The sequence below is a fragment of the Mchenga conophoros genome, linkage group LG5 (genome assembly GCF_057382185.1).
Source record: "Mchenga conophoros isolate Kocher_MC1m ecotype Shallow Benthic linkage group LG5, M_conophoros_male_GT1.1, whole genome shotgun sequence".
Lineage (NCBI taxonomy): Eukaryota > Metazoa > Chordata > Actinopteri > Cichliformes > Cichlidae > Mchenga > Mchenga conophoros.
This window is the reverse complement of record NC_140530.1, coordinates 20,589,843-20,607,010: the sequence shown is the minus strand read 5'-3', so window position 1 is coordinate 20,607,010 and position 17,168 is coordinate 20,589,843. Positions and strand designations below refer to the sequence as shown.

The following is a 17,168-nucleotide window of genomic DNA, read 5'->3' as shown; positions in this document are numbered from 1 at the left end:
TTACCACTTAAGATTAATTGCACAAAAATAAAAGTGAGAAAGTAGTTCATAATAACTCACAGAAAAATAGAAATTAAGATCTGCTTTCTTGTTCATGAGACACTGTATACGTTAAACTTGCCGCCGCCTGCAGTCTCCGTGTTTTGGGGGTTTATTTTTTAACTCCCCCTCTGCTGCCATCTCTGACAGCACATTTACTACACCACTCCTCTCTTTCCATACTTGGCAATGCCTTTCTTGCTCCTTCGCTATTGGCTGCTGCAGAGAAAGGCCAGAGTGACCCGGACATGCAACCGGGGCCTGTTTTTGTGACTGCAGCCTCCTTCCTGTAGCCCGGTTGAGGAAGTGAATTTCGCTGACAGGGCTGGGTTCAGAGAGGGAGACGCGAACAAAACATCTTCATCACGGCTCTCAAAAAACATCAAAGCAACAAGAGACAAAAGGAGCGACCTGTTAAACCATAGTAAAGTTAGGGTGTACACTCATCGGTGAAGTCGTGCTCTCTCCTGCCCAGCTGAGACCGCCGCAGACATGGTAAGGGCCGCGTTCAGGCTGCTGGGAGAGACGGGGACGGGGCTGCTAACTGGAGGGAGGGGGGTGCTAAGCTAAGCTAGCGCTGGCTAGAGGCGCACGGTAGTAACCGGAGAGGAGCAGCAGATGATATAAATCATCGACGCATATTTAACTTGCACTGCTGGCAAAACTTGCGCTGAACTACTGGATGAGAATGAATTAGCTTCGTGGTTAAGCTAACTGCTGTTTCTTCCTGCTAGTTAGCTCATAGCTAGCCGGGCTACATGCCCCGTAGGCATAAAGTTAGCACAGGATGTTTTGGATTTAACACAAGTTGGTTAATAGTAATGGCGAAGGGTCCTAATATAACACACTGACACACGCACACACGCCTGTGCACACACGCCTGTGCACATACACTTACACACAGGCTAAAATAGCCAAGCGCCGGGATGCCTGTAGCTAAAATAAGACCGCTCGCTCCTCCTATTCCTAACCATGACAAGCTGTCAGCCTGATTTTCCCAGCCTTATAAGTTTGATCTTGACTGAGCTAATGGTTTCTCTGGAGGAGGCTATTACACCCAGTCCAAACAATCCATACCAACACAGCACTCACTGTTTACTTATTCCTTATTTTGGCTCATTCTCCTACGTTTTCAGCCCATATAGCAGTAGGCTTGCTTTAACTGGACCCGTATTTGTGCTTATCATATATATATATATATATATATATATATATATATGCTTGACTTGACCACTTGTAAAATGGGCTTGCTCTGTCTTACACTGTTTATAAAAGCATTCGAAAAATGGGAACAGCAGCTGTTTTTCTTCCACAGTCGCCTACTCTCCTCTTCCTCACCTCATCCATCCTGCCGGGCCCAGCCTCGCCGTTCCCCCCTGACCCTGAGGCTTGTTGGTCTGAGCTAGTGTTTACATGGAGACAGGAGCGCTGTTAAACACAGTGTCAAGAAGCACAGGTGTCTGATGGAACCTTCAGTTGAGAGAAACGTGAAACGAGGCAGAAATCATCTCGGAGGAGACAAAGTGGCCTGGGAAAATCTGCGTTAAAAAATTCTGTTACGTTCGGGGTCGCCCTTAAGGAAAAATATTTATGGATGGATTGAGGAGCAATGAGTAATGGATTATTAGGTTTACTCTCTTAAGGCCTTACTTGAGTGGTGATATTAGATTGTCTCACCTCTAGAAGCCTCTTTCGCTTCATGTTCAGTGTTTTCTGGCCGCCAAACACATATCATAAGCACGTTTTTGTTTGTAATGGATGTCAGGATCGAGGAATTGTAAAGTAAATCCATATATGTTAATGGATTTTAAGTAGGCATTATGAAACATGTTTAGCTAGATTGCTGAGTGGCAGTCAAAACATTGATCATTGTCTGATAAAGCCAGGCTGGAAGTGTTTGCGACAAAGCCAGTACCTTCTATGGAGAAGCTCGAAAAACATGTTTGGTCCTTTTTATTATCACACACTTAAAAAAAATTTCCGGCACATTCCCCAGAGTTTCATGTTGTGGCCGGTCCATCCACTGCTCTTCTCCAACATCCTGCTGTTCGCTGCATAGTTAAGGCAGAAAACCCCCTGGGGGTAAAAGCTATGTTATGTCAGTGCTCTGTGGTTATCACCATGTTCTTAATTTAGTTCTGAATGGTTTGCTTGGTGAAAGATAACTGTAGTGGTTTCCATTTCCCTAATCCTAAACCTGATGCACGACCAAGATGCTGTTTCAGGTTTCATTGTTTTCTTTTCTTTTTTAAAGGAACATATAAAGGTAACAACATGTGTTATTGCTAATACAACTGGATCTGCTGCTTCACACTGTAGTCGAAATGAGTCCACTTCAGTTCGGACTGTAGTAAAGACACTAAATTGATTTTGGTGCCTTTGGTTCTGCAGATAATGGCTACTGTGCACTGTTTTTGATCATTCTACTAAATGTACCTTTAGGCTGTGTATTGATTTAACCTTACTGTGAAGTTGTAGCCATCGTCTTACAAGCCAGATTGACAGAGAGATGAGAGGCATCTGTCTGACTCAGCTTGGTGGGGGATTGATTGCATTGCAGGCTCACTCTGCAGTACTTAATCAAAGGTTCCAATTACAAGGTTGGGGAAAAGAGAAAACCTTAGGAGTTTGGAAGAAGTGTAGATGCAAAGCGTAGTTGTACGCTTATCAGGCGAAAAGATGAAGATCCTTTGATCACGACGGCTTCATCAGTGCAGGATTTTCAAGGCTTCGATTGTTCACCTTATTTTATTGTCGCATAAATCTGTCAGCTTGTGTGATTCAGACAAAGTTGATAATGGTCGTTTGGAGGTGGGTGGGGAGGGATTTTGTCATTGAATATCTGTATGTGTGTGGCAGGAACTGGATTAGAAAGTTTCTGTCCTGCCAGAACTTGAATGTGTGAAAGTTTCATCTGTGGCCAAATTCAAAGTCCAAGCAGCTAGCTTTACCTTTGGTCTCCCAACACATCCCAGTCTGCAGAAGCGGAGAAGTTCCTACATAAGATGTATAGTAAACAGCTGAGTCTTAAAAACTGAATTACCCGTAAGCAGTTAATTCCAAATAAAAACTGTACTGCACTGTCTCTTTACCTAAACCCTAAAGTAAAAGTTTGACTCGAATGATAAGGGTGGACCTGACCTTTAAATGCTACCCTACCACACTTCCTGTTGCCCCATGATGATGATTCTTTAACCAGGCTTCCCCTCCTTTGTTCCTACATGAAACTAATCAACCAAACACGAACCCTTGAACCACCACACAGCCTAGATAACTTTCAAGCTTGTGCACTGAGGTGCTGTAACTATAACCCCTAACCCTAAATGAAGCTTTTCTTTTCACAACTCTCTGCAAGGTGCTCACATGACAAATCATGAGAGATGTTCAGTCTACTGAGCTGGAAAGTTGTGTGTCTGTATTCTAGCAGTGTGGGAAAAGGTTTTCCTGCAAGGGTGTGAGGGTTTCCTGCACGGCAACTGCAGTCGTACCCGTGTACAGAATGTAGCAGGACTTTTATTACCGTGCTGTGGTGGAGACACTGATGAGGGTACAGTGTGGTTGCTTTGTTTACTCAAGCATGAGGGTGCGTATTTATACTTCTCTGCGTAATACAGCTACTCAGTTAATGTGAGTCTCTGTAAGTTTGCAGAGCTGATTCATTTTTTTAAAGTTGTGCTTTTAAGTAACATTTTAATTACCACAGCAGAGCATTTCTTTATTAAATGGAACCTGCTTTTTTCCCCCAACCCCCAATATTAGACTTGTATTCGCCATTTACCTGTTTTGGCTCATCTCACTTTCTTCTGATTGGCTGTCCCCCACAAACAGAAGGATTTAACAGCAGATGAATGGAGGCTGTGTGCTTTAAGACAATGCTATTCTCTTCTTAATGATGCACAGCTACAAATAGAAAAAAAAAACTGTCTGAAACTTTTGACCTTTTGGCCCCTGAATAATTTGTTGGCCCTATTTAACATGAGCATCTGCTTTTGGAGCAATGTGTCATCCCTGCACGCCATTGTTGGACATTCAGAAACCCATTCTCGTGAATATATTATTGAGATGAATCTGCAGTGCATGAAGAGGTGTTAGCTGATCTTAAGATGACAGATTGAGTATGTTGGGTTTTTTTGGGGTTTTTTTTTTTTTAAGTTTATTTCCTTCAAAGAAATTCTGTGTTACAAACCCGCGGACTTTGGTTAACACAGGCTGCTAAAGTGTATCATCCAGAAAACAAAGACCATGTCAGGAATTCAAACTTGCCTCGGTGTCTGTGGGAAGAGATGAAGTTACAGGAAGAGTTCAGGTGATCCTTCCAGTCAGCACTGCCTGTAAAATCTAAGTTTTCCTCTTTAACTGTTAGTAGCTGTGCTTTTGGCACAGAAAAAGACAAATACTGTAAATGTCCTTTCACTTGGTTTGGGCCCCAGGAAGACTAGCAACCACTGTTGTGGAAGCTAATGGGGTTCCTTATAAATAAACAAATGTAAAAGGTTAGCTGTGGTGAACTTACAGTACCAAATCTGCAACATGCAGAAACGTAACATGCTTGGATGCAGTCCTTGAAGAAACCAGCAGTTAGTTTGGCACTGATGATGCTTTGCGTTGGTCAGATTAGTTGAAAAGTCGGCCAGAAGGGGGAAGAGTGACAGCAGAGCTCCGCTCGAAAAGAGAGTGCAGAAATCTAGGCGATGAAAAACTACGTCATGAGCAGTACAGACGGTCGCTGCAGTGGACACTTTTCATAGTTTTAACACTCAGTTTCACTTCAGTTTCGTGGAACAACTTAGCTCTCTTCAGTGGTGACCAAGAGAAGCCCGCAGACCACCAATGTTAGTTTAATGTTAAAAAACCCCACACAATCTGTGTCTTTTTTATTCTCTATAGCACAAACATTTTGTTTTGAATTCATTTTTTAACTGTGATCTAATGTTACAGTGCAGTAAGCCGTTGTCTCTGCTGGTTGTTTTTCAGAATGACCAGCAGCTGGATTGTGCTCTGGACCTGATGAGGCGTCTGCCTCCTCAGCAGATCGAGAAGAACCTCAGTGACCTCATTGACCTGGTGAGTTACTGTCTGATTCACAACTGAGAGTGAAATCTGTTCTTCTCCAGAGTGTCTCTGTATTTAGTCTAAAAATTTCCCATGAATGGACAAGTCACTTATTAAACTTTAGATAACTTTTACTTCTAAGGTTGAATAATTTGTTAGGTACACCACAACTGCCTGTTAACGCAGCTGTCTAAGCAGCTATTTACACGGACACTTTGTTGATTCCAGTCGTCAGAGAAGAGACTGCTTTAGGAACTTAAATAGCTACTCATTACAACAAGGGTTTGCAGAGGAGCTCTGATTTTTTTTTTTTTTTTTTTTTTTTTGTGTGTGTGTGGTGTGTGTAATGTTTTTTTTTTTTTTTTTTTTTTTTTTAACCTACAGCAGCAGAAGACCACACTGGGTGCTAATTGTCAGCTAAGAACAGGAAACTGAGGCTACAGTTCACACAGGCTCACCAAAGTTTAACAATACAAGACTAGATAAACATTTCTTGCTCTGAAGAATGTTGATTTCTGCTTCAACATTCAGATGTTAGGGTCAGACTTCCTGCAACAACATAAAAGCTTGGACCCTTGCTGCATTGTATCAACAGTTCAGGCTGTCGGTGGTGGTGTAATAGTGTGGGGGTTTATCTTGGCATATTTAAGGCCCCTTTGTACCAACTGATCGTTGTTTAAATTACAGCCTAACTGAGAATTTTTCCTGTCCAACCTTGTCCATCCTTTCATAACCACATTTTACCCATCGTCTCATGGCTGCTTCCAGCTACATAGAACACCATGGAACTGAGCTCAGATCATCTCAGACTGGTTTCTTCAACATAACAATGAGTGCTCTGTATTCAAATGGCCTCTGCAGTCATCAGATCTCAGTCCAAGAATAGAGCAGCTATGGGATGTGGTGGAAAAGGAGATTTGCATCATGGACATACACACGAGAAATAAGCAGCACCTATCACGTCAACTGCTGTCGTGTCAGTATGGATGAAAATCTCTGAGGATATGTTTCCAGCACCTTGTTGAATCTCTGCCACGAAGTATTAAAGGACTTCGGAAGGCAAAAGAGGGTCCAACCCAGGCTATGCCTAATAAAATGGCTGGTGAATATAAATAGTAGTATTAGTAATGTGCTAATAACAATTTATTATGGATTTGTTTTATCAAGCTACCATAAAATGTCAGTCGGTCTGATTTGGGAAAAGGTCTTTCAAATAATCGCATGTCTTAAAGTATTTGCATATCTCTATATGTGGTATTTATTTTCATATTATACAAGTGAGTTTTGCTGCACACCACTGTATTATCTGGGTAACTGATACTATTTTCAGCATTTTAAAAAGGGTTTAATCATATTTGTTCAGAGTGGAAGTAGCCACACCAAAGAGGAAAAACTTCTGCTTGTGTGATAGTTATTACTTCCCCCCCCTGCAGTTTTCTGTATTTGAAGTTGGTCGAGTTACTCGGCGCATTTTAACAACAGTCTCAGCTAAAGCTGACGGGTTATAACTGGACACAAATCAAATCACACTTGTGCCTCTGTTTGCATTGCACCTTATTTTTGTGGGTATATCCGTACCCTTTCAGCCAGACTCCCCACCTGCTCAACTTCCTCTTCTCTCACCTTTAACCCTTCTCCCCCACCCACCCGGACATCTGTTCTTTCCTTACCCTATGACCACTGTGGCTGGTTGTTAGTGATTATTATCACAGCTGTCCATCACTTCTGCTGCCAGGCACCTTTAGGCTCAGTCCCTTCGCCAACTCTTCCACGTAATCATCTGAAATCACCTCTCTCTTTCCGCCTCCTCTTCTCCTCTCTGACCACCCCCCACCCTCACCACTACATGCTCTTCCCACTGGATTTTGTCCACCCTTGTTTGGCTTGTCTCAGCCAGTCTAGGCTGCCAGGTGTGTGTGCGTGCGTGTGTTTGTGTGTGTGTGTTTGTTCAGGGGTATGGGGCTTTTTTTTTGGCCTGGGTAACAGGCGCTCCTTTGTGTCTATGCGCTGATGCAGGAACGCATAGCAAAGGGACTCCATGTCAGTCTGTGAGAACTAATTTGTACCCCCTTATCCTGCAGATATTATGTTTCCCAATGATATTTTATTCCGTCTCCTCTCAGTAACCTCTGCTTATGGGGTGAAACTGGAATGTGAGCGAAAGATGAGAACTTAAAAGTATGTTTTCATCTACAATGAGAAGATCACATGACGTGATCCTCTGTGTTTTGTTAGACTGTTCCTCCACGTATCAGTGATTTTTTTTTTTTTCTTCTCTCCAAGCTGGTATCTGTTCTAGGAAGGCTAATTTTACCAAAACACCCTTTCATGTCTCTTGAGTACTCTCACGTCATACGGAACAGACTTTATGAAATGTTTGAGGGGTTTAGATGCTCTGCAGCTGCTGTAATTAATCATCTGTGGTCATGTACTGAGCTTTTTCTCCCCATGTTTGCATCCAGGTGCCCAGTCTGTGTGAGGACCTCCTCTCCTCTGTGGACCAGCCCCTAAAGATCGCACGAGACAAAGTGGTGGGGAAAGACTATCTGCTCTGTGATTACAACCGAGACGGCGACTCCTACAGGTAGCGGTCATAGCTGGATTTTAGCCCACTCAAAGGAACATACGCTGCAGACTGTGGGGTAAAAATGGGGATATTTTGTTGGGCTGCCTTTAGCTTTAATGGTGGCACAAGTTCGCTGTGATTGTTGAGCTTAAGCAATGTCAGAAGATATTTCTATCTAGAGTTTCATTCATTTCTTCACCAAGATCTTTTGATCATGGTGGAAGAGTCAGACTACTGCGTAAAATCGTCTCTACCACAACCAAAATATTCTCAGTGGGGTTAAAGTCTGGACTCTGTGGTGGCCAATCCACACATGAAAATTATTTCCCATCCACCCTGAGCCTCTCTCTTCCCAAGGCTCTTATCCATTTGCTCAGGTATCTCCGGGTTCTGATGTTTTGTTTTTGCCAGGCAGTGTCTGTTATAATCAGTATAGTGCTGAGGTAGAACAAATGAAATTTCAGTTTTTGTCTGTCACGCTAAAAGGCAACAAAATGTCCACGTTTCCAAGAACGCACATTTTTCAGTTTGTCTTAATAAAAAAATCGTAATAAAACCAGCACATTATTTAGCTCTGTTTTAGATTTAAAGCTTAATACATAAAAATTCAAGAATTAAACCTGATTTATTATAATTTTTTCAAAATATTTGACAAATTTGCACCATGTAAAGTCAATGTAACAGCAACCCATTTGATAGAGGTTCATGACGGTATCATGGGCATTGAGAGAAAGATCAAATTAAGTATAAAATGAATTTTTAAAAAAATGTCTTCATACTTTAACTTATGCTTCACCTATATGAGGACCGTGAACTTAACCTCCTTTGATGTTTGGACCTTTGCTTGTGTAATGCAAGCTTAAGGTTTCACTTCAAGCAGGTCACTGTTTTCACTTTTAAACACTAGTATCACAAGTATGTTTCTAACAGCTAAATTTAATATATACCTCTGTCTAAAATCTGAATGTTTCATTCCTCAGATCCCCGTGGAGTAATAAGTATGAACCTCCCATTGAAGACGGTGCAATGCCTTCAGCCCGCCTGAGGAAACTCGAGGTTGAGGCAAACAATGCCTTCGATCAGTACAGAGACCTGTAAGTGCCAGAGAAGAAATCTAATGTGGAGTGTTTGATAACCTGTCAGTTTCAGCCTCTTGTGACATCTGATGTCTGTGTTATTCAGGTACTTTGAAGGTGGGGTTTCCTCCGTGTACCTCTGGGATTTGGATCACGGCTTTGCAGGAGTTATTCTCATTAAGAAGGCTGGAGATGGATCCAAGAAGATCAAAGGGTGCTGGGACTCCATTCATGTGGTGGAGGTGCAGGTGAGAAGCAGATGAATGAAGCTGTTTGATATTTTACAGGCTTGTTTGATATTTAGCAGCTGTACCATTGTCAGCCAGGAGAGCTTCTAGCATCCAGGACACTGTTGCCAGATTGAAGATGCTTTTGCATGACTGTCTGGAGTTTAGGGTTAAAACTAAGCTTTTAGTGCACTTACGGTAATGGACCGGGTTGACAGCAGCTCGAGTAGTTGTCTTTCCTCGCTCAGCTCCATGTGCCACACGCACAGCAGAGCTTCACAAACATGCACCATTATCTTTTCTGGATGGTAACATGTTGTCATGTTTTGCATAATTGCTTGTTGCCTCTGTTTTTGCAAACAGGAGAAGTCCAGTGGCCGTACCGCTCACTACAAACTCACCTCCACTGTCATGCTGTGGCTCCAGACAACGAAAACTGGCTCCGGTACCATGAACCTCGGCGGCAGCCTTACAAGACAGGTAGCGTGTTGAACTAAACGGCTGATTGGTCCTCTCATGGTATAGGGATGAATTAATTAACTGAACGTGGTATCTCTTTTTTTCTCCGTTTTTTAAACAGATGGAGAAAGACGAGACGGTTGGAGAGTCCTCACCCCACATCGCTAACATCGGCCGCCTCGTTGAAGTCAGTAAAACCGTCGACTTAATTTCCTTCCCTCTCCTTGTCTGAAGCAGCGATACTGCTAAAAGCCGTAAAATGACTGCAGTGTGTTTCTCCTTAATCAGTCTCCTATGCAGGACTCTGCATGACTTCAAAAGTCATGTGATAAACAAGCTAATCCAGCAGCTTACTTGTGTTTTGCTCTCTTGCAATGCCTCTTTTTGCAATTGCCAGTCTTACTGCTGTTCAAGTAAAGACTTAAAACGGCGCAAAAGTGGTTATGAAACCGACTAAGAGGAAGCCTTTGCATTAGCATACCACAGTGCTACTTCACATTGCTGATAGAAAGTGAATCATAGGAGTCCTGTGTTGGGTGCATATACAGGGAGTACAAGTGTAAAAAGTGGTTTGAAATGGCCATGGCTTTGTTGCAGCTGTGTGAAATTTTGTAGTGTTGATGGATAAGATTCAGTTTCAGTTTCGTGACATCTCGATTGTGATATCTTTGTATATTTGCATGTAACAGGTTCTGCGGGAATATTTTTGGGGACTTTTTTTTTTTTTTTTTGCATAAGCAGTTCACAAGTAAAATCCTTAACATGCATCATAGACAGTAAGCCACAGTCACAGTGGTGGTGAGTGCTTCATTCTTCACTCTTGATTTACTGTTTTTTCACATTCAGCAGAGGAAAATCCCTTCGCTACACAGGACATTACAAAACCTGTCATACTTTACATCGCTGTCACACAACTCCATGTTCACGAAGTCCAGCTTTTAAGAATCAAATAGAAGAATAGAACTAGCAGTTATAATGCATTCATATTGTTTTTCTAGGATATGGAGAATAAGATCCGCTCCACACTGAATGAAATCTACTTTGGGAAGACCAAGGACATCGTCAACGGCCTGAGGTACTGCTGCATTAGCTCTCTACATCATGGGATCATGTTTTCTTCCACAGCACTTCCAGTCAGCAGCTCAGACGACAGATGTTGTCTCACCTCCTGTGTTTCAGTCTCAACCCTGTATCTGATTATTTGAGTCTGCTTTTGCTGCCCCTCGTCTCAGCTGCATTTCGTCTTCTTTTCACTACACCTGCTCCTTCCCTGTGCCTAGAGATGGATGCTCGATACTGACGCTGTGTCAAGCTTATAAATTGCAGATCTTTGGAAGCACTGCTCCAAAGTGTGGTTCAAATCACCAACACTGTGGGTAACTGAGGTTTAGCTGTGTTTCACCCCAATTTCAATGAGTGGCTTACAGGGGCTTTATACTTTCGTACGTGTGATATAACCGAAGATCCCTCTGAAAACCCACAATGTAACATCCGCCATAATTTGATGTGCATCTTTCTGGTAATGTAACTACATGCTGCATTGAAGCATCCTGAAACTATTGAGATTGGCCTACTGCATTCCTCCTATGCATTTTTTTTTTTTTGCCCCAGTGTTTGAATTTATCAGTAAGAGAATAATAATTGTCTCTTTATAAGGAATAATAATCATAGTCTCAATATAGAGGACAATCACTGATCACAACAAAGAGCAGAGACCCAGAAGACAGAAAAGTTCAATTTTTTCGTTTATTACTATCGCATAAAACACTTGGACATGACCACAAGGTAATTCGCAAAACACACTAGAATGAAGGCCAATCGTGATGTTGTAGGCAAAGATTCACTGCACAAGTGTAAATCAGCCGTTTGCCTGCTGCTTGCGGGTTTGACCGTGTGTAGAACAAACCCGATTACGTCACAAACTCCTTGAACGTTTTTAAGCCATCATCATTAGCAGCTGATGCAGCTCAGGACTCAACAGATTGTAGAGACCTTTTGACAGCCAGGTTAGTGAAACTCTCGGTGCCCACAGAGGAACTGCTGGTGCCACAAAAGATTCCTCGCTGATGCAGTTATTCCAAGGACACAAGATCCATTTGTTTATTGGCCGCAAAAAACGGCTGCAAAACAAATCTTGTTCTTCATTCTTCAAATCGATTCTTCATAATCCACAAACATTGGCTACGTGGTACATGCTTTCAGTTCATTTCACAGTAGATTAATCATTTTCCACAACAACATGGTGCTTACAGTAGCCTGTCTACAAAGTAGGCGACATTCAAGTCCACAAAATATGTGGAATCAACATAGCGTTTTTTCATAAACTGTTTTTGTTGTGCATTGTCCTGAATTAGTACTAAACTTAAACGGCGTCACCGTGGAGATGGGTGTTTCATTGTTAAAAAACACAGTCACTCAATACAGTTCTGTCACAACTGCTTCGAACATTTCAGTCCTTTCCTCAACTGCTCCTGTCCTTTTTTTTTGTTGCTGCCCTTTGTACCACATTTCCACTATCAGTGTCTCTCCTCCTCTTTAATCCCTCTGTCACCTCTCCTCCCTTGCTGCCTCTCCCCTCTGTGCTCCAGATCTATTGAGTCTTTGCGTGACAATCAAAAGTACTGGCAGCTCCAAAAGGAGCTGTCACAGGTGCTCACCCAGCGACAGACCTCCATTGAGAAGGGGTCAAAGGTACAACCTAGCATGGAGAAGTTTGTCTTTGTGGGTGTGTCTATCTTTGTCTTAAGGTTTATGACATAACCTCAATAACACTGACAATTGATCCTTACAGTTTCTGTTAATCATTATTTGCTGGGAGAGTTAGTCTTTGATCGGATGGAACAGCAGTGAAAGAGGTTTCATGGGGAAGTAGAGCAGCAAATGTAAAAACAGGAACAGGCTGTTAAGAGTGAAGGCTGACATTCAAAGGGAAATGAAGATATGTACAGAAAAAAAATGAAAGCACCTTTTCCCCCCTCAAATTGTTTACGTATGTGCACTGTTAGAAGTTTGAATGATCGTGTAGTGTTGAAGATCAAAAGGCTGTATTGCAAGTTTTGTTTATCTTTGTGTTCAACAGCTGATTTCTGACAGAGTAGCATACTAACCAAGTCAGAGTATTCAAATGACTCACCCGGGTGTTGTTTTGCACTTTGCTGCCCTAATAAGGTTTTTCTAAGATGCCGTGTTTACTCAGCGTGTAGCACTGAAAACACTGTGTGTGAAAGCACAGCACTGTAAAGAAAACAGGAAATGGATGATTAACGGGGTGGCATCTTCAGAAGAAGGCAGAATAAGTGGATATGTTCACATACACTCACCCGGAGGCTTTATTAGGCGCACCTTGCTACTGCTGGGTAGGACACCACTTTTTTGCTTGAAGTCTTGTGGCATGGTCCATGTTGACATGATTGCATCACACAGTTGCTGCAGATTTGCTGGCTGCACATACATGATGTGACCACCACGACCTATAGGAGCTCTATTGTATTGAGATCTGGTGACTGTGTACGTATTGTGCGATGATTTGAGCTTTGCAACATGGTGTGTTATTCTGCTGGAAGCAGCCACCAGAAGATGGGTACACTGTGGTTATAAAGGGATGGACTTTGCCAGTAATAGTACTCGGGTAGACTGTGGTGTGTTCCGAGATGCTCCTCTGCATACTTTGGTCATAATGAGTAGTTATTTGAATTACTGTTGTCTTCCTGTCACCTCAAAACAGTCTGTGAATTGTCTTATTTATCTCTTAGTTTTTCATTATTCTCTGTAAACCCTAGAGATGGTTGTGCAGGTAGATCAGGGGTTTATAAAATATTCCAACTTTGCTGTGATGTGATTGGCTCATTTAGGTATTTACTTTAAAGAGCAGTTGAAGAGGTTTGGTGTTCGGTGAGTGTAAAATATAAATTTGTCAGGGTCATAATAAAGCTGCAACTGCATGACGACAACTGACTTTAACGGGTGGTTATGTGTGCAGTGTGTAAACAGCTAACATGTTGTCATAACCATATGAAATCTCTCTGTGGTGAGACATAAAAAGGTCTCCCCACAGAGAGGAAGACTTGAATTGTTACTAATAAATTTCCTACAGCCCGAGTGTTTCTGTCTCACTGGAGAAACTTTTTCGAGCCCTTTGATGTTTTCTTGTTTGATTTTTTTTTTTTTTTTTTTGCTCCCACTGACTTTTCTCACCTTGTTTTTTGGTGTCTCCTCCACACAGGAGTGTGCAGACTCTGGCTGACAAGTCAAAGCAGGATGCTCTGAAGGTCGACCTGATGGAGGCGCTCAAACGCAAACATAACAGCTAGAGATGCTACTGTTGTTTTCTTCTGTCTCTCTGTTTCTCTCTCTGCCTCATCCCTGCCATCTTTTCTCTGTTTCTTTATGTCTCTTCCTCCATGCCTGTTTCAGTGCTGCACTCTTGTTTATTTGTGGAAAAATAAAAAAGGAGAAATGCTTAGCTTTTTTTTTTTTTTCTTTTTTTTTGTCTGGTTGTTTTCATGCATCTCATCTGCCATGAAGCCATTCACTCACGCTCTGTTTGTCTTCGCCCCTCTCTCTCTCTCTCTCTCTCTCTCTCTCTCCCCCCCCCCCCCCCCCCTCCCTCCCATGTTATGAATATGATAGTATTACCACGGTTAATGATAATCTCAAGGGTCACTCTAATAATAATCCCTGATGTTCTCACAGCTGATATGTCCTCAGTCGATTTGTAACGAGCGACTCTGGCCCTGCTCTTCCTCTGTGACGAGGACACAGACTGTGCAGTAGGTGGTGGAGGCTTGGCAGTGGTGTCATTATGTTCATCAAATTATATTCTTGCATCTATCTTTTTTTTTTCCTATGACACCCCCCCCCCACCCAACCCAAACCCAAATATATTTGTATAGAATTAAAACTGTCCATGTATATCAAGTGGTTATTCTTCTGGGCGATATAAACGGTGCAAAGACGAGGGCGACCTTTCTGTGTGAGCAAGAACGTTTTTACACTTTATTTCCACTCTGTCCACATGCATGAGAGCCTTTGTGGAGCTGCAGAGGGTGGAAATGAAAACTTCTCAAACATAGGGATGGACTGTTATTATCGCCGGGTACACCCTCGTCATAATCAACTCCCCTCACACACACACACACACACACACACACACACTGTATAATATGACAGTTTGCTTCCCCTTTGTTCAGCCTGTTAACGTCTTCTCTATCCTCACCTATTATGTCTTTGTTGGGGGTCACAGTTTGTCTTGGTGTCACAGTGGAAACCTTTGTTTCCATTTTGGAGGGGAATCTTTGTAATTTTTTTTTTGTTTGTTTTTATTTTGTAAAGCTTATGACTCATATTGTATTAGAGCCTCCAGCAACAATAAAAATTGTAAAAAGCTACTTGCTTGTTTTAATTTCATTCCTTTGTATGAATGTGATGGTTGGGTGGCTGTGGCTCAGGTGGTACAGCGGTTGGAGGATCGATTTCACAGCTATTCCAGTCTACGTGTAAAAATGTATCAAGTGTCGTTGGGGACCCCAGTGTATCCACCGGAGTGTGTGTTCACCAACGTGAGATAAAGCGCGCGTGTGTGAAAGTGTAGGTCTGCTAACAGGGGTAAAGTTAGCTTGATTGTTGCTAATGCAATCATTAATGAATATCGAGGAGCTATTTGCACTGATAGGCTAAAAGCATTTTATGATTTTTGGTATGTAGCTTATAGTTGAAGTTGTATAACTTCATCTGCTAAAAATAATACCAAACTGTTTGAGTATTTATTGTAGCAGTGTCATTGTGTTTTTACAGCCTTGTCCTGTAAAAACATACAGTATCATCCTGTAAAATCTGATCTTGTGATGGCCTAAAATGGTTTAGCTTGTAAAATTAGCAGTCAAGTTTGAGTGCAATATAGCATGAGTTTGATTCATATTCCTGATCCCAATCATTGTTTTAGCCCTCTGCCTGGATCTGCCTTTGATGCAAAGGAACGATGGATACCCCCTTGATCAGGGACCTTGTCTCCGCCACACCTTCAAAAGTGACAGGTTTGTAGCCAATCAGACCAGTCTAATTGTGTCAGCTCTTTGAAAGCCCACCACAGCTGAGTTGTGAATGAAGCTCTCCAACATTTTGCTACACACACTGAAGGATGTCATTGTCCTTACGACACAGAGCCTGTTAGTCACCATCTGTGCTGGTCGCTCAGGTACTTGTCCACCTCCACAACATCAACATCCTGTCCCAGAATAGACATGGGTGTTCCGCCACCCTCTTCCTTCTGAAAAACAACAACCATCTCTTTAGTGTTGTTTACATTTAGATTTCTCTCAGACTAGCCAACAAAATCATCCCCTAGTGCTCTGTACGCCTCCTTTAGCCCATCGGTTATGCTTCCCACTACTACCCATCAACATAAGACAGAGGACTGCTCAGTCATCGGTTGCAGTGTCTCCCTCAATAGCAGCAGTCTGAAGATGGTGAATGCACTGTAGGACTGTAGGAGAGCTTGGTCCTCGCAGGACATTCACTTCTGGGAGTGAGCTCTGCATCATCCGCTGTCAGATTTGGTTGGTATGCAAATTGCAGAGAGATACGAAAACAAGACTTCAACCCCTTGAGATGTTAGGGCAACTGGTCAACAGACATTAAGGTGTGATGGTGCCGTTCCCTTCGGAGCTGAAACGGGCATAATCTTTAGATTATGGAATTGGCTAGATTTAGTGTGCCATCTTTTATAAAACACTATTTTCGTTGCTGTTTGTCTACAATAAGTCCAAAAGGGTCTTAGAAAACTCAGCACTGACAATTGCATGGACTTTGTGCTGAGACGCTTCCCATCATGCTGTCATTTCATTATTTATGCTGCTGTGTCAAAACGGATTTATTTATTTTTTACGTGTTCATTCACTGAAGCAACAAGCAGACATGAACATGAGCAGTTTTGAGCGAGCTTGCAGGAGGATCCTCTCTTGGCTGTGTGGCTGCAGTTTGCCCAGCAGGTGTCAGGCGCACTCAGAACATCAGCGAAGCGCCGAGTTTCAGTCCAAAGTTGCGCCTTGCTGCTCCGCACCCAAACTGAATATTGTTATCATCGCTTTAGATTAATATGTGTTGCTCTGAATATTTGAGTAAATTGAAAAGTTCCTAACTTCTGGAGCCTATCTGCACGAATGCCTCTTGTGATTCGTGTGTTTCTCGGATGTTGCTTTTACTGCTCTTTAAGTAAGAGCAGGTGAATGAAGCCTTCGGGAAAACAAAGCACGGGAATTAGTGGATCTGAAGAAAACAGCCGCTAAACAAAGATGACTTGAATGTAGCTGAAATGTAATCCTCCTCTTTTTAACAGGAGCCCGAGAATGCAACTTATCTTGGGTTGAAACAAGGTCAGCCAAAACCCACAATTTAAGGAATTCCGACCGGTTAATGAGCCAAACCATTCCGGAGGTGAGTGGTGGGTATTGGGCGTGATCAAAACGGTTCTTCTTAATTGTTATTAGTGAGTGCAGCATTAATACTATACTAATGAACTGAATGTTGTCTAATGAACTCCTTAATCCGACTCTGAATTGCTGCTGTTGTTCTGCGTTAATTAATGACGCTTATGGGAAGTTTCCATTTATCTCCAGTGGCAGGCTTTCTGTCAAGTCCTCAGACCCCTATAGAGCTTCTCTCTCCCTCTCTCTCTCTCTTTCTCTCTCTCACACACAGGTTTATTATAATGAGGAGCCTGGAGACACTTGGGGGGGTGAAGGAGCCATTTTT

General features: G+C 42.4%; 1 protein-coding gene across 2 annotated transcripts; it reads left to right on the top strand.

Moving 5' to 3' along the window:
- The first annotated feature begins 286 nt into the window (after positions 1-286).
- On the top strand, positions 287-14,806 carry capzb (capping actin protein of muscle Z-line subunit beta). Of its 2 annotated transcripts, XM_085274048.1 has the most exons (10): positions 287-534; positions 5,014-5,103; positions 7,554-7,675; positions 8,638-8,751; positions 8,840-8,981; positions 9,324-9,440; positions 9,541-9,606; positions 10,418-10,494; positions 12,008-12,110; positions 13,642-14,806. In XM_085274048.1, exons 1-10 carry the CDS (start codon positions 532-534, stop codon positions 13,660-13,662), a joined length of 855 nt encoding a protein of 284 aa, XP_085130174.1. In that variant the 5' UTR covers positions 287-531; the 3' UTR covers positions 13,663-14,806. The 2 variants fall into 2 exon arrangements, with proteins under 2 accessions (XP_085130174.1, XP_085130175.1); XM_085274049.1 differs by lacking the exon at positions 12,008-12,110 and having other exon boundaries at positions 291-534.
- Positions 14,807-17,168: the final 2,362 nt, after the last annotated feature.

Coding starts and splice junctions, on each gene's coding strand:
- capzb (XM_085274048.1), top strand. Junction 9,607..10,417: donor ACATCGGCCGCCTCGTTGAA/GTCAGTAAAACC, acceptor TTGTTTTTCTAG/GATATGGAGAATAAGATCCG. Junction 12,111..13,641: donor CCATTGAGAAGGGGTCAAAG/GTACAACCTAGC, acceptor TCCTCCACACAG/GAGTGTGCAGACTCTGGCTG.